Raw genomic sequence first — 21,793 nt, 5'->3', positions numbered from 1 at the left:
TAGAGTTGAACTAACAACCGTCTGGTTACTGCCGTAGGGTTGAACTAACAACCGTCTGGTTACTGCCGTAGGGTTGAACTAACAACCGTCTGGTTACTGCCGTAGGGTTGAACTAACAACCGTCTGGTTACTGCCGTAGGGTTGAACTAACAACCGTCTGGTTACTGCCGTAGGGTTGAACTAACAACCGTCTGGTTACTGCCGTAGAGTTGAACTAACAACCGTCTGGTTACTGCCGTAGGGTTGAACTAACAACCGTCTGGTTACTGCCAGAACGTTGAACTAACAACCGTCTGGTTACTGGCGTAGGGTTGAACTAACAACCATCTGGTTACTGCCGTAGGGTTGAACTAACAACCGTCTGGTTACTGCCGTAGGGTTGAACTAACACCCATCTGGTTACTGCCGTAGGGTTGAACTAACAACCGTCTGGTTACTGCCGTAGGGTTGAACTAACAACCGTCTGGTTACTGCCGTAGGGTTGAACTAACAACCGTCTGGTTACTGCCGTAGGGTTGAACTAACAACCGTCTGGTTACTGCCGTAGGGTTGAACTAACAACCGTCTGGTTACTGCCGTAGGGTTGAACTAACAACCGTCTGGTTACTGCCGTAGGGTTGAACTAACAACCGTCTGGTTACTGCCGTAGGGTTGAACTAACAACCGTCTGGTTACTGCCGTAGGGTTGAACTAACAACCGTCTGGTTACTGCCGTAGGGTTGAACTAACAACCGTCTGGTTACTGCCGTAGGGTTGAACTAACAACCGTCTGGTTACTGCCGTAGGGTTGAACTAACAACCGTCTGGTTACTGCCGTAGAGTCGGAGTCCTCTGAGATACTGAGGCTTCTGGTGTCTGTAAGCCATCAGTTCCTGTAGTTTAAAAGAGAGAATTAGTGAAGACGGCACTCATAGTTTCCACTGACTGTTGTTCGTTGTCATGGTGCCAGAAACAGGTTTTAATTCCCATGTGAACTCCATATGATTCATCAGTAAGACTTTAAACATATGTTTAGGCCTACAATAGTCAAAGTAATTTTGTGTACCAATTTCTACAAAATATCCAGATGACGAGAAAATGGGAGAAAATGTGTTTTATTACTTTGTGAAATTTGTTCGATCTACATTTGATTCATTTTTGTTCTTCACGATGCCCCGCCCACATGGGCCAATAAGACACTGTGTATTCATGGTTCAGAGACTGTTAACATCGATTTACAATCATGACACTGGTTCTCTCAGTAACTCTCCAATCACAACACTGGTTCTCTCCAATCACGACACTGGTTCTCTCAGTAACTCTCCAATCACGACACTGGTTCTCTCAGTAACTCTCCAATCACAACACTGGTTCTCTCAGTAACTCTCCAATCACAACACTGGTTCTCTCAGTAACTCTCCAATCACGACACTGGTTCTCTCAGTAACTCTCCAATCACGACACTGGTTCTCTCAGTAACTCTCCAATCACAACACTGGTTCTCTCAGTAACTCTCCAATCACAACACTGGTTCTCTCCAATCACGACACTGGTTCTCTCAGTAACTCTCCAATCACAACATTGGTTTATACAACCCCTTGTGTTACAGCTTTAACTGAGATTATATTTCTCCACTGGGCTACACACAATACTCCATCATGTCAAAGTTATATTTTTAGATTATTATTTTGACAAATAAATGAAAAGCTGAAACGTCACGAGTCAAGTATTCAACCCCATTTGTTATATCAAGGCTAATTAAGTGCTGCAGTAGATATGTACTTAGTCACATCAGTTACAAGGACTCACTTTGTCTGCAAGAACAGTGTTCAACATGACTGACTACCTCATCACTCCAACCCCACACGTACAGATAATTGTAAGGTCCTTCAAATCGAGCAGTGAATTTCAACCACAAAGACGTTTTACAATAACCTCGCAAAAGGGCGGCACCTATTTTGGTAGATGAATAAAAAACTAAAAAGCAGACATTGAATATCAACACACCAAGTCACTACAAAAGATTCAGGCGTCCTTCCTAACAGAGTTGCCAGAGAGGATGGAAACCGCTCAGGGATTTCACCATTAGGCCAAAGGTCACGGAGGAGTTCTTGAGATTTGCTGATATCAAGCTACTGCTATTGTTGAAATACCAATGATACCGCGTGTTACTATGGCGATGTCGTCAAATCCACTGATACCGCGCGTTACTATGGCGATGTCGTCAAATCCGCTGGTACCGCGTGTTACTATGGCGATGTCGTCAAATCCACTGATACCGCGTGTTACTATGGCGACGTCGTCAAATCCACTGATACCGCGCGTTACTATGGCGACGCAGCCATTTCCCTAGAAGGGTTCGATGGTGGTAATGTGTGGTTGTCTCAAATAACTTTCAGAATAAAACTGTTGATCAAAGTTATTAGGCGTTTGATCAAGAACGTACGGGGCTCTGGTTAAAAGTAGTGCACTATGTAGAGAATAGGGTGCCATTTGGTACACAAACATAATCAGATGTACCTACAATAGATATATATACAAAACAAGTAGTGGCACTGAAAGACACGTTCTCCATCCCAAATGGCACCCTATTCCCGACGCAGTACACTACTTCCATAGGGCCCTGGTCAAACGTAGTGCACTATGTAGGGAATAGGGTGCCATTTGAGATAGAAGCAGGCTCGTCATTATTAAAATGGAACATAATCACAAATGAGATTTACGCGGAAAAACACTGATTTCATTAAAGTAGTCTACAAAAGAGCAATGTGGACGGAAGTGTGTGTGTGTGTGTATATATAGACAGATTTGCAGTTCATCGTAGGGTTGTCACGACACCAGCATCGCCACACTCTGAACCACTGTGGCAAGAAAAACACGAAGCAAGGCTTCATTTGTTGTTTCGAGTCCTGATGTTGAAAACACACAGCCTTCTGTCGGCACCTCCCCCCCCCACCAGGGCCTCGTCTGAGGAACCCCTTACAGTTCGTTACGGTCCAGTCCTTTACGGGAGATCTTGCTGGTTAAATCCTGCATGTGCTTCTTCATCTGAGAGAGAAAGAGAAAGAGAGAGAGAGGCGTTATAACAAATCTCTCTGGTCTTCTCTGCCAGGTTATTGTCTCTCTAGTCTCTCTCTGCCAGGTTAGTGTCTCTCTAGTCTTCTCTGCCAGGTTATTGTCTCTCTAGTCTTCTCTGCCAGGTTATTGTCTCTAGTCTTCTCTGCCAGGTTATTGTCTCTCTAGTCTTCTCTGCCAGGTTATTGTCTCTCTAGTCTTCTCTGCCAAGTTATTGTCTCTCTAGTCTTCTCTGCCAGGTTATTGTCTCTCTAGTCTTCTCTGCCAGGTTATTGTCTCTCTAGTCTTCTCTGCCAGGTTATGGTCTCTAGTCTTCTCTGCCAGGTTATGGTCTCTAGTCTTCTCTGCCAGGTTATGGTCCCTAGTCTTCTCTGCCAGGTTATGGTCCCTAGTCTTCTCTGCCAGGTTATGGTCCCTAGTCTTCTCTGCCAGGTTATGGTCCCTAGTCTTCTCTGCCAGGTTATGGTCTCTAGTCCCTTAGTCTTCTCTTCTCTGCCAGGTTATGGTCTCTAGTCTTCTCTGCCAGGTTATGGTCTCTAGTCTTCTCTGCCAGGTTATGGTCTCTAGTCTTCTCTGCCAGGTTATGGTCTCTAGTCTTCTCTGCCAGGTTATGGTCTCTAGTCTTCTCTGCCAGGTTATGGTCTCTAGTCTTCTCTGCCAGGTTATGGTCTCTAGTCTTCTCTGCCAGGTTATGGTCTCTAGTCTTCTCTGCCAGGTAATGGTCTCTAGTCTTCTCTGCCAGGTTATAGTCTCGCTGGTCTTCTCTGCCAGGTTATTGTCTCTAGTCTTCTCTGCCAGGTTATGGTCTCTGGTCTTCTCTGCCAGGTTAGTGTCTCTCTGGTCTTCTCTGCCAGGTTAGTGTCTCTCTGGTCTTCTCTGCCAGGTTAGTGTCTAGTCTTCTCTGCCAAGTTATGGTCTCTAGTCTTCTCTGCCAGGTTATGATCTCTAGTCTTCTCTGCCAGGTTATTGTCTCTAGTCTTCTCTGCCAGGTATCGTCTCTCTCCTACCTTGTACCCCATCTCTCTGGTCTTCTCGGCCAGGTTATTATATCTCTCCTGGTTTCTCAGGATGTGGTCGTTGTCTCCTAGAGCTTCTACATGTCTCAGCTTCTGGTGGGATAACTCCAACTGTTCCTGAGAGGAGGAGGGAAGCAGGGGGAGAGAGAGGCAGGGGGGGGTCAGGGGAGGAGAGAAGCAGGGGGAGAGAGAGAGGCAGGAGAGGGAGAGAGAGGCAGGAGAGGGAGAGAGAGGCAGGAGAGGGAGAGAGAGGCAGGAGAGGGAGAGAGGGCAGGAGAGGGGAGAGAGGGGGCAGGAGAGGGATCTCTCTAGTCTTCTCTGCAGGAGAGGGAGAGAGGGGCAGGAGAGGGAGAGAGGGGCAGGAGAGGGAGAGAGGGGCAGGAGAGGGAGAGAGGGGCAGGAGAGGGAGAGAGGGGCAGGAGAGGGAGAGAGGGGCAGGAGAGGGAGAGAGGGGCAGGAGAGGGAGAGAGGGGCAGGAGAGGGAGAGAGGGGCAGGAGAGGGAGAGAGGGGCAGGAGAGGGAGAGAGAGGCAGGAGAGGGAGAGAGAGGCAGGAGAGGGAGAGAGGCAGGAGAGGGAGAGCGAGAGAGGCAGGGGGGAGAGGAGGAGAGGGAGAATCAGAGAGGAGAGCAAGGGAGGGAGGAGAAGGTGAGTGGTCCTATCCCAAATGGACCCTACGCACTTGCTTGGTGGATGCACCATATAGCTTACACCTGTCAAACCCTCTCAGATCTCTAAGTGCCTTAAGGGCGTAAGGGTCCATTTGGGACATCAAGGGAGGTGAATAAAAGACTGTCTCAGGAAGTATTCAGACCCCTTCACATTTTGTTACGTTACATCCTTATTCTAAAATGGATTGAGTAACAACAATTCCTAAATCTTTGCAAATGTACACAAAATAAAAAAATGAAATACATTATTTATTCAAACCCTTCACTGTGAGACTCTAAATTGAGCTCAGTTGCATCCTGTTTCCATTGATCATCCTTGAGATGTTTTTACAACTTGATTTGAGTCCACCTGTGGTAAATTCAGTTGATTGGACATGTTTGGAAAGGCACACACCTGTCTAAATAAAAGGTCCCACAGTTGACAGTGCATGTCAGAGCAAAAACCAAGCCGTGATGTTGAAGGAATTGTCCGTAGAGCCCCGAGACAGGATTGTGTCGAGGCACAGATCTGGAGAAGGGTACCAAAACATTTCTGTAGCATTGAAGGTCCCCAAGAACACAGTGGACTCCATCATTCTTAAATGGAAGAAGTTTGGAACCACCAAGACTCTTCCTAGAGCTGGCTGCCTGGACAAACTGGCCAATCGGGGGAGAAGGGCCTTGGTCAAGGAGGTGACCAAGAACCCGAGGGTCACTCTGATGAGGCTCTAGAGTTCCTCTGTGGAGATGGGAGAACCTTCCAGAAGGACAACCATCTCTGCAGCACTCCACCAATCAGAGATGGTAGAGAGGCCAGACGGAAGCCACTCCTCAGTAAAAGGAACATGGCTGCTTGGAGTTTGCCAAAAGGCATCTAAAGATTCCCAGACCATGAACAACAAGTCTGGAGGAAACCTGGCTCCATCCCTACGGTGAAGCATGGAGGTGGCAGCATCATGTCTGGAGGAAACCTGGCTCCATCCCTATGGTGAAGCATGGAAGTGGCAGCATCATGTCTGGAGGAAACTTGGCTCCATCCCTACGGTGAAGCATGGAGGTGTCAGCATCACGTCTGGAGGAAACCTGGCTCCATCCCTACGGTGAGGCATGGAGGTGGCAGCATCATGTCTGGAGGAAACCTGGCTCCATCCCTACGGTGAAGCATGGAGGTGGCAGCATCATGTCTGGAGGAAACCTGGCTTCATCCCTACGGTGAAGCATGGAGGTGGCAGCATCATGCGGTGAGGATGTTTTTCAGGGACTGGGAGACTAGTCAGGATCAAGGGAAAGATGAACGGAGCAAAGTACAGAGAGATCCTTGACAGGGGTGAAGGTTCACCTTCCAACAGGTCAACGACCCTGAGCACACAGCCAAGACAACACAGAAGTGGCTTCGGGACAAGTCTCTGAATGTCCTTGAGTGGCCCAGTCAGAGCCCAGACTTAAACACGATCAAACATCTCTGGAGAGACCTAAAAAATAGCTGTGCAGCAATTCTCCCCATCCAACCTGACAGAACTTGAGAGGATCTGCAGAGGATAATGGGAGAAACTCCCCAAATACAGGTGTGCCAAGCTTGTAGCGTCATACCCCTGAAGACTTGAGGCTGTAATCGCTGGCAAAGGTGCTTCAATAAAGTACTGAGTAAAGGGTCAGAATACTTATGTAAATGTGATATTTTAGTTTTTTTTTCATGAAACAGATTTTGCTTTGTCACTATGGGGTATTGTGATGTCATTATGGGGTACTGTGATGTCATTATGGGGTACTGGGATGTCATTATGGGGTACTGGGATGTCATTATGGGGTACTGGGATGTCATTATGGGGTACGGGGATGTCATTTTGGGGTACGGTGATGTCATTTTGGGGTACGGTGATGTCATTTTGGGGTACGGTGATGTCATTTTGGGGTACGGTGATGTCATTTTGGGGTACGGTGATGTCATTTTGGGGTACGGTGATGTCATTATGGGGTGGTGATGTCATTTTGGGGTACGGTGATGTCATTTTGGGGTACGGTGATGTCATTTTGGGGTACGGTGATGTCATTTTGGGGTACGGTGATGTCATTTTGGGGTACGGTGATGTCATTATGGGGTACTGTGATGTCATTATGGGGTATTGTGATGTCATTATGGGGTACTGTGATGTCATTATGGGGTACTGTGATGTCATTATGGGGTACTGTGATGTCATTATGGGGTACTGTGATGTCATTATGGGGTATTGTGATGTCATTATGGGGTATTGTGATGTCATTATGGGGGTACTGTGATGTCATTATGGGGGTACTGTGATGTCATTATGGGGGTACTGTGATGTCATTATGGGGGTACTGTGTGTAGATCGATGAGGGGAATAAAACTGATTGATTAATAATTGATATTGATTGGTTACCTGGTAGTGGCTGTGCTTCTCTACCTTGGTCTCAAAGTGCTTCAGTTCCTCCTGATCTCTCACACACACACACACACACACACACACACAGGGAGAGAGACACCCAAACCGGACAGAACATTATGATCCAGACTGTGAGAAGTGATCACTTTAAAACAGATGTGGAAAGAACACACACCTTGAGCGAGTCAAGTTCATCCCCAGTCAGGTTGGCTCTCTGTGCCATCTCCCACAGCTCTATCACCCTGGGCTCTTTAAACTCTGGAGAGGAGGGAGGGGGACATCACAACTAGTCACACTCAACTGTGTGTGTGTGTGTGTGTGTGTGTGTGTGTGTGTGTGTATACCACTCACCACTGTCCTCACTGAAGCCCTCGTGGCTGAGTTTCCTCAGGCGTTCAAAGCCCTGGTTCAGATCCCTACAAACACACACACACACACACACACAGCGTTAAAACACACAGGACACACACACAGCGTTAAAACACACAGGACACACACACAGCGTTAATACACACCTCATCTTGTCCTTCAGGTCGGTGTGTTTCTGATGCAGGACATGTTCTTTAACTTCCCCTTCTAATGGAGAGATCACATTCTTATGGATCTCTATAGAGAGGGAGGGGATGGAGGAGGGGGTGGAGAGAGATGGGGGTGGAGAGAGATGGAGGGGGGGAGGGGGTGGAGAGAGATGGGGAGAGATGGGGAGAGGGGGGATGGAGGGAGAGAGAGATGGGGAGAGGGGGAGGTGGAGGAGAGAGATGGGGAGGTGGAGAGAGAGAGATGGGGAGAGGGGGGTGGAGAGAGATGGGGAGAGGGGGGTGGAGAAGAGAGATGGGGAGAGGGGGGTGGAGAAGGGAGTTGGGGAGAGGGGGGTGGAGAGTGATGGAAGAGAGGGGGTGGGGGAGAGGGGGGTTGGGGAGAGGGGGTGGAGAAGAGAGATGGGGAGAGAGGGGGTGGAGAAGAGAGATGGGGAGAGGGGGGGGTGGAGAGAGATGGGGAGAGGGGCGGGTGGAGAGAGATGGGGAGAGGGGCGGGTGGAGAGAGATGGGGAGAGATGGGGTGGAGAGAGATGGGGAGAGATGGGGTGGAGAGAGATGAGGGAGAGATGGGGTGGAGAGAGATGAGGGAGAGAAGGACGGGATTGGAGGAGAGAGAGATGAGAGACAGGGAGACAATCAACAAATACATTAAGGACATTTAGCAGACAGTGGTATCCAGAGTCACTTACTGTTGGTGGAGAACCACTACAATCACTGTCACTACTAATTGTTGGAGAGAACCACTACAATCACTGCCACTACTAACTGTTGGAGAGAACCACTACAATCACTGTCACTACTAACTGTAGGAGAGAACCACTACAATCACTGCCACTACTAACTGTTGGAGAGAACCACTACAATCACTGCCACTACTAACTGTTGGAGAGAACCACTACAATCACTGCCACTACTAACTGTTGGAGAAAACCACTACAATCACTGTCACTACTAACGGTTGGTGAGAACCACTACAATCACTGCCACTACTAACTGTTGGTAAACCACTACAATCACTGCCACTACTAACTGTTGGTGAGAACCACTACAATCACTGCCACTACTAACTGTTGGTGGAGAGAACCACTACAATCACTGCCACTACTAACTGGAGGAGAAAACCACTACAATCACTGCCACTACTAACTAGTGGAGAACACCACTACAGTCACTGCCACTACTAACTGTTGGAGAAAACCACTACAATCACTGCCACTACTAACTAGTGGAGAACACCACTACAGTCACTGCCACTACTAACTGTTGGAGAAAACCACTACAATCACTGTCACTACTAACTGTTGGAGAGAACCACTACAATCACTGCCACTACTAACTGTTGGTGGAGAGAACCACTACAATCACTGCCACTACTAACTGGAGGAGAAAACCACTACAATCACTGCCACTACTAACTGTTGGAGAGAACCACTACAATCACTGCCACTACTAACTGGTGGAGAGAACCACTACAATCACTGCCACTACTAACTGTTGGAGAGAACCACTACAATCACTGCCACTACTAACTGTTGGTGGAGAGAACCACTACAATCACTGCCACTACTAACTATTGGTGGAGAGAACCACTACAATCACTGCCACTACTAACATTTGGAGAGAACCACTACAATAACTGTCACTACTAACTGTTGGAGAGAACCACTACAATCACTGCCACTACTAACTGTTGGAGAGAACCACTACAATCACTGCCACTACTAACTGGTGGAGAGAACCACTACAATCACTGCCACTACTAACTGGTGGAGAACACCACTACAATCACTGCCACTACTAACTGTTGGTGGAGAGAACCACTACAATCACTGCCACTACTAACTGTTGGAGAGAACCACTACAATCACTGCCACTACTAACTGTTGGAGAGAACCACTACAATCACTGCCACTACTAACTGGTGGAGAGAACCACTACAATCACTGCCACTACTAACTGGTGGAGAACACCACTACAATCACTGCCACTACTAACTGGTGGAGAGAACCACTACAATAACTGTCACTACTAACTGTTGGAGAGAACCACTACAATCACTGTCACTACTAACTGTTGGTGAACCACTACAATCACTGTCACTACTAACTGTTGGTGAACCACTACAATAACTGTCACTACTAACTGTTGGAGAAAACCACTACAATCACTGTCACTACTAACTGTTGGAGAGAACCACTACAATCACTGCCACTACTAACTGTTGGAGAGAACCACTACAATCACTGCCACTACTAACTGGTGGAGAGAACCACTACAATCACTGCCACTACTAACTGGTGGAGAACACCACTACAATCACTGCCACTACTAACTGTTGGTGGAGAACCACTACAATCACTGCCACTACTAACTGTTGGAGAGAACCACTACAATCACTGCCACTACTAACTGGTGGAGAGAACCACTACAATCACTGCCACTACTAACTGGTGGAGAACACCACTACAATCACTGCCACTACTAACTGTTGGAGAGAACCACTACAATCACTGCCACTACTAACTGTTGGAGAGAACCACTACAATCACTGCCACTACTAACTGGGAGAGAACCACTACAATCACTGCCACTACTAACTGTTGGAGAGAACCACTACAATCACTGCCACTACTAACTAGTGGAGAACACCACTACAATCACTGCCACTACTAACTGGTGGAGAGAACCACTACAATCACTGCCACTACTAACTGGTGGAGAACACCACTACAATCACTGCCACTACTAACTGTTGGAGAGAACCACTACAATCACTGCCACTACTAACTGTTGGAGAGAACCACTACAATCACTGCCACTACTAACTGGGAGAGAACCACTACAATCACTGCCACTACTAACTGTTGGAGAGAACCACTACAATCACTGCCACTACTAACTAGTGGAGAACACCACTACAATCACTGCCACTACTAACTGGTGGAGAGAACCACTACAATCACTGCCACTACTAACTGTTGGTGAACCACTACAATCACTGCCACTACTAACTGGTGGAGAGAACCACTACAATCACTGCCACTACTAACTGTTGGTGGAGAGAACCACTACAATCACTGCCACTACTAACTGTTGGAGAAAACCACTACAATCACTGCCACTACTAACTGGTGGAGAAAACCACTACAATCACTGCCACTACTAACTGTTGGAGAGAACCACTACAATTACTGCCACTACTAACTGTTGGTGGAGAGAACCACTACAATCACTGCCACTACTAACTGTTGGAGAAAACCACTACAATTACTGCCACTACTAACTGTTGGTGGAGAGAACCACTACAATCACTGCCACTACTAACTGTTGGAGGAGAGAACCACTACAATCACTGCCACTACTAACTGTTGGAGAAAACCACTACAATCACTGCCACTACTAACTGGTGGAGAGAACCACTACAATCACTGCCACTACTAACTGGTGGAGAGAACCACTACAATCACTGTCACTACTAACTGTTGGAGGAGAGAACCACTACAATCACTGCCACTACTAACTGTTGGTGGAGAACCACTACAATCACTGCCACTACTAACTGTTGGTGGAGAAAACCACTACAATCACTGCCACTACTAACTGTTGGTGGAGAGAACCACTACAATCACTGCCACTACTAACTGTTGGAGAGAACCACTACAATCACTGTCACTGCTAACTGTTGGTGGAGAAAACCACTAGAATCACTGCCACTACTAACTATTGGAGAAAATCACTACAATCACTGCCACTACTAACTGTTGGAGAGAACCACTACAATCACTGTCACTACTAACTGTTGGAGAGAACCACTACAATCACTGCCACTACTAACTGGTGGAGGAGAACCACTACAATCACTGCCACTACTAACTGTTGGAGAGAACCACTACAATCACTGCCACTACTAACTGTTGGTGGAGAACCACTACAATCACTGCCACTACTAACTGTTGGAGAGAACCACTACAATCACTGCCACTACTAACTGTTGGAGAGAACCACTACAATCACTGCCACTACTAACTGTTGGAGAGAACCACTACAATCACTGCCACTACTAACTGGTGGAGAACACCACTACAATTACTGCCACTACTAACTGTTGGAGAAAACCACTACAATCACTGCCACTACTAACTGGTGGAGAAAACCACTACAATCACTGCCACTACTAACTTTCATCAATAAAACAGCTGTCAACAAAACCAAAAATGTATATTTCACACAATCACCAGGGGTCAAACAACTACACACTGGGTAACACTGACAATCACTAGGGGAGAGGAGAGGAGAGAGCGAAAGAGAGAAAGAGCGAGGAGAGAGAAAGAGCGAGGAGAGAGAAAGAGCGAGGAGAGAGAAAGAGCGAGGAGAGGAGAAAGAGAGAGGAGAGGAGAAAGAGAGAGAAAGAGAGAGAGAGAGAAAGAGAGAGGAGAGAGAAAGAGAGAGGAGAGAGAAGAGAAAGAGAGAGGAGAGAGAAAGAGAGGGGAGAGAGAAAGAGAGAGGAGAGAGAAAGAGAGGAGAGAAAAAGAGAAAGAGAGGAGAGAAAGAGAAAAAGAGAGGAGTGAGAAAGAGGAGAAAGAGAGAGGAGAGAGAAAGAGAGGAGAGAAAAAGAGAGGAGAGAGAAAGAGAGAGATGAGAGAGGAAGAGAGAGGAGAGAGAGAGGCAGAATGACAGACAAAAGAGAAGGAGAAGGAGCGTAAAAAGCCCTCTCACCCTCCGTGCGGCTGACAGTATCCATGACGATGTTATACTCGCTGATCTTGTCCTTGTGGTGTTGAAACTCCCTCTTCAGACTCTGCATCTCCTCCTCTGAGAACTTACCAGAACTCTTAGCCTGGAGGGAAACATTTCCATTACACTGTTAGTAGGAAGAATGAGGACAAGTCGCCCCAAAATGGCTTCTTGGGTTGTAAACTGGGTTGAAAGCCAAAGAGGGAGAGAAACTGAGGACAAGTTGCCCCAAAATGACTTCTTGGGTTGTAAACTGGGGTGAAAGCCATAGAGGGAGAGAAACTGAGGACAAGTTGCCCCAAAATGGCTTCTTGGGTTGTAAACTGGGGTGAAAGCCATAGAGGGAGAGAAACTGAGGACAAGTCGCCCCAAAATGGCTTCTTGGGTTGTAAACTGGGGTGAAAGCCATAGAGGAAGAGAAACTGAGGACAAGTCGCCCCAAAATGGCTTCTTGGGTTGTAAACTGGGGTGAAAGCCATAGAGGAAGAGAAACTGAGGACAAATAGCCCCAAAATGGCTTCTTGGGTTGTAAGCTGGGGCGAAAGCCATAGAGGGAGAGAAACTGAGGACAAGTTGCCCCAAAATGGCTTCTTGGGTTGTAAACTGGGGTGAAAGCCATAGAGGAAGAGAAACTGAGGACAAGTTGCCCCAAAATGGCTTCTTGGGTTGTAAACTGGGGTGAAAGCCATAGAGGAAGAGAAACTGAGGACAAGTTGCCCCAAAATGACTTCTTGGGTTGTAAACTGGGGTGAAAGCCATAGAGGAAGAGAAACTGAGGACAAGTAGCCCCAAAATGGCTTCTTGGTTTGTAAACTGGGGTGAAAGCCATAGAGGAAGGGAAACTGAGGACAAGTTGCCCCAAAATGACTTCTTGGTTTGTAAACTGGGGTGAAAGCCATAGAGGAAGAGAAACTGAGGACAAGTTGCCCCAAAATGACTTCTTGGGTTGTAAACTGGGGTGAAAGCCATAGAGGGAGAGAAACTGAGGACAAGTTGCCCCAAAATGGCTTCTTGGGTTGTAAACTGGGGTGAAGGCCATAGAGGGAGAGAAACTGAGGACAAGTTGCCCCAAAATGGCTTCTTGGGTTGTAAACTGGGGTGAAAGCCATAGAGGGAGAGAAACTGAGGACAAGTTGCCCCAAAATGGCTTCTTGGGTTGTAAACTGGGGTGAAGGCCATAGAGGGAGAGAAACTGAGGACAAGTCGCCCCAAAATGACTTCTTGGGTTGTAAACTGGGGTGAAAGCCATAGAGGAAGAGAAACTGAGGACAAGTTGCCCCAAAATGACTTCTTGGTTTGTAAACTGTGGTGAAGGCCATAGAGGGAGAGAAACTGAGCACGCTCATCCCCAAAATGGACACCGTTATACTGAAACTGGCCATGCGTCCCAATCATATCACCTTTCTCCTGAAGTGTTCACTCCTTCACTACTTCCCACTAATCTAAAGCCATTGGGTTGGTGGAGGCGTGGCCTAGGGGTAGCTATTACCATATTTCTGATCACTGATTTGAAAGGAAATGACTGGTCAGAGAAGAGAACAAGTGCCCTCCCCCAACCCGTCCCTCCTCCTCGTCCCGCCCCCCCTCCTCTCACCTTATTCCACAGTTTGTCCAGTCTGGGGTCATCAAACATGTCTCCTTCTCTGATGTCATGGTCCTTCAGGTTGTTAGATTCTAGAGGTCTGGTGTCCTTCTTCCCATCCATCCCATACTTAGCCAGGATCACTGGGGTGGAGGGGAGACACAAAATGGATGCCAGTTAACCATACTATCCCATACTTAGCCAGGATCACTGGGGTGGAGGGGAGACACAAAATGGATGCCAGTTAACCATACTATCCCATACTTAGCAAGGATCACTGGGGTGGAAGGGAGACACAAAATGGACGCCAGTTAACCATACTATCCCATACTTAGCCAGGATCACTGGGGTGGAGGGGAGACACAAAATGGATGCCAGTTAACCATACTATCCCATACTTAGCCAGGATCACTGGGGTGGAGGGGAGACACAAAATGGATGCCAGTTAACCATACTATCCCATACTTAGCAAGGATCACTGGGGTGGAAGGGAGACACAAAATGGACGCCAGTTAACCATACTATCCCATACTTAGCCAGGATCACTGGGGTGGAGGGGAGACACAAAATGGACGCCAGTTAACCATACTACCCCATACTTAGCCAGGATCACTGGGGTTGAGGGGAGACACAAAATGGACGCCAGTTAACCATACTATCCCATACTTAGCCAGGATCACTGGGGTGGAGGGGGACACAAAATGGACGCCAGTTAACCATACTATCCCATACTTAGCCAGGATCACTGGGGTGGAGGGGAGACACAAAATGGCACCCGCTTGGCGTTTCCACTCACTACCAGATATGGTGATGAGAGGAAGCCCAGTGGCTGGCGGTGGGGGAAGGTGGAGATGGGAGGATTTTGGATGACGTTCTGCTCATTTTCTCATCGATTAAACATTTGATCTCGATACAGTTCTCTGTTCCCAAATTTACAATCTGTTATGAACAGAGTGGACTAAGTTTTGTAGACTTTAAGTTAGATTTTTTTAATAGTGTTGTTTATAAGGAGTTATGGGTTGAATTGAGTTATTTCACACATGCACTTCAGAGTAGGCGTTCCCTAACACAAATATCCAAATACATGCTAGAAAGAGCCAATAGGATTTCGCTAGCTCGTGCTTGGCTCTGCCCACTATGATTAATTTCCCCCCCATTGGAAACGGCAGGCTGTGGTCCATCTTGGTTTAGTTATAAAAAATATTTTAAATTTAAGCAATAAGGCCCGAGGGGGTGTGGTAGATGGAGAATATACCACGGCTAAGGTCTGTTCTTAGGCCCAACACACACCTTCCCCAAGGCCTTCACACCACCCACCACATTATAACAAGCCACACACCTTCCCCAAGACCTTCACACCCCCACCACATTATAACAAGCCACACACCTTCCCCAAGGCCTTCACACCCCCACCACATAACATATAACACCTTCCCAAGGCCTACACACCCCACCACATTATAACATATAACACCTTCCCCAAGGCCTTCACACCCCCACCACATTATAACAAGCCACACACCTTCCCCAAGGCCTTCACACCCCCACCACATTATAACATATAACACCTTCCCCAAGGCCTTCACACCCCACCACATTATAACATATAACACCTTCCCCAAGGCCTTCACACCCCCACCACATTATAACATATAACACCTTCCCCAAGGCCTTCACACCCCCACCACATTATAACATATAACACCTCCCCCAAGGCCTTCACACCCCACCACATTATAACATATAACACCCCCCAAGGCCTTCACACCCCCACCACATAACAAGCCACACACCTTCCCCAAGGCATTCACACCCCACCACATTATAAAAAGCCACACACCTTCCCCAAGGCCTTCACACCCCCACCACATTATAACAAGCCACACACCTTCCCCAAGGCATTCACACCCCCACCACATTATAACAAGCCACACACCTTCCCCAAGGCCTTCACACCACCACCACATTATAACAAGCCACACACCTTCCCCAAGGCCTTCACAACCCCACCACAATATAACAAGCCACACCTTCCAAGGCCCTCACACCCCCACCACATTATAACATATAACACCTTCCCCAAGGCCTTCACACCCCCACCACATTATAACAAGCCACACACCTTCCCCAAGGCCTTCACAACCCCACCACATTATAACAAGCCACACCTCCCCCAAGGCCTTCACACCCCCACCACATTATAACATATAACACCTTCCCCAAGGCCTTCACCCCCCCACCACATTATAACATTTCCACCAAGGCCTTCACACCCCCACCACATTATAACATATAACACCTTCCCCAAGGCCTTCACACCCCCACCACATTATAACAAGCCACACACCTTCCAAGGCCTTCACACCTCTCCCAAGGCCTTCACACCTCCCCCAAGGCCTTCACACCCCCACCACATTATAACATATAACACCTCCCCCAAGGCCTTCACACCCCCCCACATTATAACATATAACACCTCCCAAGGCCCTTCACACCCAACCACATTATAACAAGCCACACACCTCCCCAAGGCCTTCACACCCCCACCACATTATAAGAAGCCACACACCTCCCCCAAGGCCTTCACACCCCCACCACATTATAACATATAACACCTTCCCCAAGGCCTTCACACCCCCACCACATTATAACACCTTCCCCAAGGCCTTCACACCCCCACCACATTATAACATATACCACCTTCCCCAAGGCCTTCACACCCCCACCACATTATAACATATAACACCTCCCCCAAGGCCTTCACACCCCCACCACATTATAACATATAACACCTCCCCCAAGGCCTTCACACCCCACCACATTATAACATATAACACCTCCCCCAAGGCCTTCACACCCCCACCACATTATAACAAGCCACACCTCCCCCAAGGCCTTCACACCCCCACCACATTATAACATATAACACCTCCCCCAAGGCCTTCACACCCCCACCACATTATAACAAGCCACACACATTCCCAAGGCCTTCACACCCCCACCACATTATAACATATAACACCTTCCCCAAGGCCTTCACACCCCCACCACATTATAACAAGCCACACACCTCCCCCAAGGTCTTCACACCCCCACCACATTATAACATATAACACCTTCCCCAAGGCCTTCACACCCCACCACATTATAACAGGCCACACACCTTCCCGACCAAAGACCCTTTACGATTTTTAGAAAGCAGCTCTGTATAGACAATCTACTGTTTATAAAGCAGCTCTGTATATACAATCTACTGTTTACAAAGCAGCTCTGTATAGACAATCTACTGTTTATAAAGCAGCTCTGTATAGACAATCTACTGTTTATAAAGCAGCTCTGTATAGACAATCTACTGTTTATAAAGCAGCTCTGTATAGACAATCTACTGTTTATAAATCTCTAGGTTAAGTTTAAGTGGTGTTATTTACACCAAGTAGTGTTAATTCCACCACTCCTCCCTTCTTGCCCTTCTCTCTCTCTCTCCATCAGTCAGGTAGGTAGTTTAAGCAGTTATTTAAAACCCTCCTCCCTTCTAGTCTCTCCACCCACCCCCTCCATCCCTCTCTTACCGTTGAAGCCACGTCTTAGCTTGGCCTCTCTCTCTCCATTCTCATCCATCCCTTCTGCCTTAGACTTCTTCCACTGTAGTTCATCTTTCTCCTGGATCTTCAGATCACTGTGGAGCTCTGCCTGACGCACTGGGGGCAGCTGCATCTAGAGGAAGGAGAGAGACTGGTGTTAGACTGGAGCACTGGGGGCAACTGCATCTAGAGGAAGGAGAGAGACTGGTGTTAGACTGGAGCACTGGGGGTAACTGCATCTAGAGGAAGGAGAGAGACTGGTGTTAGACTGGAGCACTGGGGGCAGCTGCATCTAGAGGAAGGAGAGAGACTGGTGTTAGACTGGAGCACTGGGGGCAGCTGCATCTAGAGGAAGGAGAGAGACTGGTGTTAGACTGGAGCACTGGGGGCAGCTGCATCTAGAGGAAGGAGAGAGACTGGTGTTAGACTGGAGCACTGGGGGCAACTGCATCTAGAGGAAGGAGAGAGACTGGTGTTAGACTGGAGCACTGGGGCAACTGCATCTAGAGGAAGGAGAGAGACTGGTGTTAGACTGGAGCACTGGGGGCAACTGCATCTAGAGGAAGGAGAGAGACTGGTGTTAGACTGGAGCACTGGGGGCAACTGCATCTAGAGGAAGGAGAGAGACTGGTGTTAGACTGGAGCACTGGGGGCAACTGCATCTAGAGGAAGGAGAGAGACTGGTGTTAGACTGGAGCACTGGGGGCAACTGCATCTAGAGGAAGGAGAGAGACTGGTGTTAGACTGGAGCACTGGGGGCAACTGCATCTAGAGGAAGGAGAGAGACTGGTGTTAGACTGGAGCACTGGGGCAACTGCATCTAGAGGAAGGAGAGAGACTGGTGTTAGACTGGAGCACTGGGGGCAACTGCATCTAGAGGAAGGAGAGAGACTGGTGTTAGACTGGAGCACTGGGGGCAACTGCATCTAGAGGAAGGAGAGAGACTGGTGTTAGACTGGAGCACTGGGGGCAACTGCATCTAGAGGAAGGAGAGAGACTGGTGTTAGACTGGAGCACTGGGGGCAACTGCATCTAGAGGAAGGAGAGAGACTGGTGTTAGACTGGAGCACTGGGGGCAGCTGCATCTAGAGGAAGGAGAGAGACTGGTGTTAGACTGGAGCACTGGGGGCAGCTGCATCTAGAGGAAGGAGAGAGACTGGCGTTAGACTGGAGCACTGGGGGTAACTGCATCTAGAGGAAGCAGAGACTGACGTTAGACTGGAGCACTGGGGGTAACTGCATCTAGAGGAAGGAGAGAGACTGGTGTTAGACTGGAGCACTGGGGGCAACTGCATCTAGAGGAAGGAGAGAGACTGGTGTTAGACTGGAGCACTGGGGGCAACTGCATCTAGAGGAAGGAGAGAGACTGGTGTTAGACTGGAGCACTTGGGGCAACTGCATCTAGAGGAAGGAGAGAGACTGGTGTTAGACTGGAGCACTGGGGGCAACTGCATCTAGAGGAAGGAGAGAGACTGGTGTTAGACTGGAGCACTGGGGGCAACTGCATCTAGAGGAAGGAGAGAGACTGGTGTTAGACTGGAGCACTGGGGGCAACTGCATCTAGAGGAAGGAGAGAGAGTGGTGTTAGACTGGAGCACTGGGGGCAACTGCATCTAGAGGAAGGAGAGAGACTGGTGTTAGACTGGAGCACTGGGGCAACTGCATCTAGAGGAAGGAGAGAGACTGGTGTTAGACTGGAGCACTGGGGCAACTGCATCTAGAGGAAGGAGAGAGACTGGTGTTAGACTGGAGCACTGGGGGCAACTGCATCTAGAGGAAGGAGAGAGACTGGTGTTAGACTGGAGCACTGGGGCAACTGCATCTAGAGGAAGGAGAGAGACTGGTGTTAGACTGGAGCACTGGGGGCAGCTGCATCTAGAGGAAGGAGAGAGACTGGTGTTAGACTGGAGCACTGGGGCAACTGCATCTAGAGGAAGGAGAGAGACTGGTGTTAGACTGGAGCACTGGGGGCAGCTGCATCTAGAGGAAGGAGAGAGACTGGTGTTAGACTGGAGCACTGGGGCAACTGCATCTAGAGGAAGGAGAGAGACTGGTGTTAGACTGGAGCACTGGGGGCAACTGCATCTAGAGGAAGGAGAGAGACTGGTGTTAGACTGGAGCACTGGGGGCAACTGCATCTAGGAACGGCGGGATGATGAGAGAGGGATGGTGGAAAAGAAAGGGATATGAAATGCGTGGAAGACGAGGAGAGGATGGAGGAGGGAAAGAGGGAGGGGTGGTACATTAAATCAGACTGGAACTAATGAAGTGTAGTGTGTGTCTCGTCTGTGTGTGAGAGAAATCGGTTCCTTAAACTACCCGGGTACAATCAGACCTCAGCCATCTCTAACTACTTTAACGTTAGCTGATTCAGCTACCTATGCCAATCACGCAAGGTAACTGTTAGCTAGCTAAGTTAGCTAAACAAAATGTTGGATAGACCAAGGAAGTGTAGACAAAACGCTATCTAACTTTTAGGCTCCACTCGGACCAGATAACGAAGACAATTCACTTCTCGACTGTCTCAATATTTAAGTAAAACAAAGCTAACCTATAATAATAGCATGACTTGACTTCTTACCCTGGTCGCTTTCTCCCACACCTGGTTGAGTTTAGCTATCCTAAATTCCACCGTGCTCTTACCGTCCACGGACGGTTTCTGATCGTTCATTTCTCGAGAATACTTTCCTGCAAAAGCCCCGACTGCGAGACACAACACCGCGAATAAACAACCGAATTTCATTTTTTATTTGCACCGTACCGGAAAATGGATGGAATAAATCTTAAAAATGAAACGCAATTTCAGAGCGACGGTCTATCTAACTCAGAGTACTTCAAGTCATGTGTTTAGAAGAGGCGGACGCGTCCTGAACTGCATTATGGGATATGTAGTTTTAGAAAAAATAAATAAACTGGGTTTACAGTTCTGGGGAAAGGGTTTGTAAACATACAATACCCACAATGCACCTCGTAATCGTCTCCTAGTAACGGAGGATGTGGGAGGCTTTGAGCAAATAGGAATCATCCACGCGTTGGATTGAAAAGGGATTTCGGGTTTAGCAATTTTACACCACACAGGCATAATTTAATGTTGGCTAGCTTTCACACATGAAACAGCCTACTCAAGCAGTAATAAGTCACCCATTTTGTGTTAACCATTTAGTTCACTAAACTAGGTATTGATTGGCGCCTACACACACAGTTGTCTTATGTTGGTTGTGTAGTTGCCATGGCGCCCTAGCAGTTTAAGCACAGAGCTCATGTACATATTAAATGATTTGTAAGTGTTTTTAAATTGTGTTTTTAAATATTTGCAGATGGACGGGCAGCTTGCTAGCTGGCTCATTATTTTTGTTTGAATGATGCATCTGTACCAGCTTTTTTTTGTTTCACCCTTGGCTGCCTGTTCCTGGTCTTTTGAAAACCCAGGAGTCACCTGAAGCACGAGAGGAATGGTAGAGGCCCCGTAGTGAGGACGACTGGCTACTACTCTGAACTGTGTGTGGTGAACTTTCTGGTGCCCAGAGCTGCTGAGACAGAGGGCTCGTAGTGAGGACGACTGGCTACTACTCTGAACTGTGTGTGGTGAACTTTCTGGTGCCCAGAGCTGCTGAGGCAGAGGGCTCGTAGTGAGGACGACTGGCTACTACTCTGAACTGTGTGTGATGAACTTTCTGGTGCCCAGAGCTGCTGAGACAGAGGGCTCGTAGTGAGGACGACTGGCTACTACTCTGAACTGTGTGTGGTGAACTTTCTGGTGCCCAGAGCTGCTGAGACAGAGGGCTCGTAGTGAGGACGACTGACTACTACTCTGAACTGTGTGTGATGAACTTTCTGGTGCCCAGAGCTGCTGAGACAGAGGGCTCGTAGTGAGGACGACTGACTACTACTCTGAACTGTGTGTGGTGAACGTTCTGGTGCCCAGAGCTGCTGAGACATCAAGTGGGTGCTACTCAGAGGGAAGGAGGACACGTCCAGTAGCTATAAGACTCAGGCTGACTCCCAGAGTTGCCCTCTACAAAGATCATCACTAGACTGTTCATCAACCACCTTCCTCTGATCATGATATGTCCCTCTCCATCTTTTAGAGGATGCATAACCTCAAAGACTTGACCTCTATTGGTTGACCTAAGTATAGTTAGACTTGGCCTCTATTGGTTGACCTAATTACAGTTAGGATATTCATGATGATGTACTGGTTGTTCTAACTATACCAGCTTTTTTTGTACTGGTTGTT

General features: G+C 48.0%; 1 protein-coding gene across 1 annotated transcript; it reads right to left on the bottom strand.

The window, feature by feature from the left end:
* Nucleotides 1-1,078: 1,078 nt before the first annotated feature.
* On the bottom strand, nt 1,079-20,409 carry lrpap1 (low density lipoprotein receptor-related protein associated protein 1). Its single transcript, XM_064926768.1, has 10 exons — nt 20,138-20,409; nt 17,545-17,689; nt 13,988-14,118; nt 12,376-12,496; nt 7,636-7,726; nt 7,472-7,536; nt 7,296-7,378; nt 7,118-7,168; nt 4,062-4,187; nt 1,079-3,027 (listed from the first exon to the last, which is right to left on the bottom strand). Exons 1-10 carry the CDS (start codon nt 20,297-20,299, stop codon nt 2,959-2,961), a joined length of 1,044 nt encoding a protein of 347 aa, XP_064782840.1. The 5' UTR covers nt 20,300-20,409; the 3' UTR covers nt 1,079-2,958.
* Nucleotides 20,410-21,793: the final 1,384 nt, after the last annotated feature.

The sequence above is a fragment of the Oncorhynchus masou genome, chromosome 20 (genome assembly GCF_036934945.1).
Source record: "Oncorhynchus masou masou isolate Uvic2021 chromosome 20, UVic_Omas_1.1, whole genome shotgun sequence".
Taxonomy (NCBI): domain Eukaryota; kingdom Metazoa; phylum Chordata; class Actinopteri; order Salmoniformes; family Salmonidae; genus Oncorhynchus; species Oncorhynchus masou.
The sequence above is the reverse complement of the archived record's forward strand: the minus strand, read 5'-3'. Positions and strand labels throughout refer to the sequence as shown.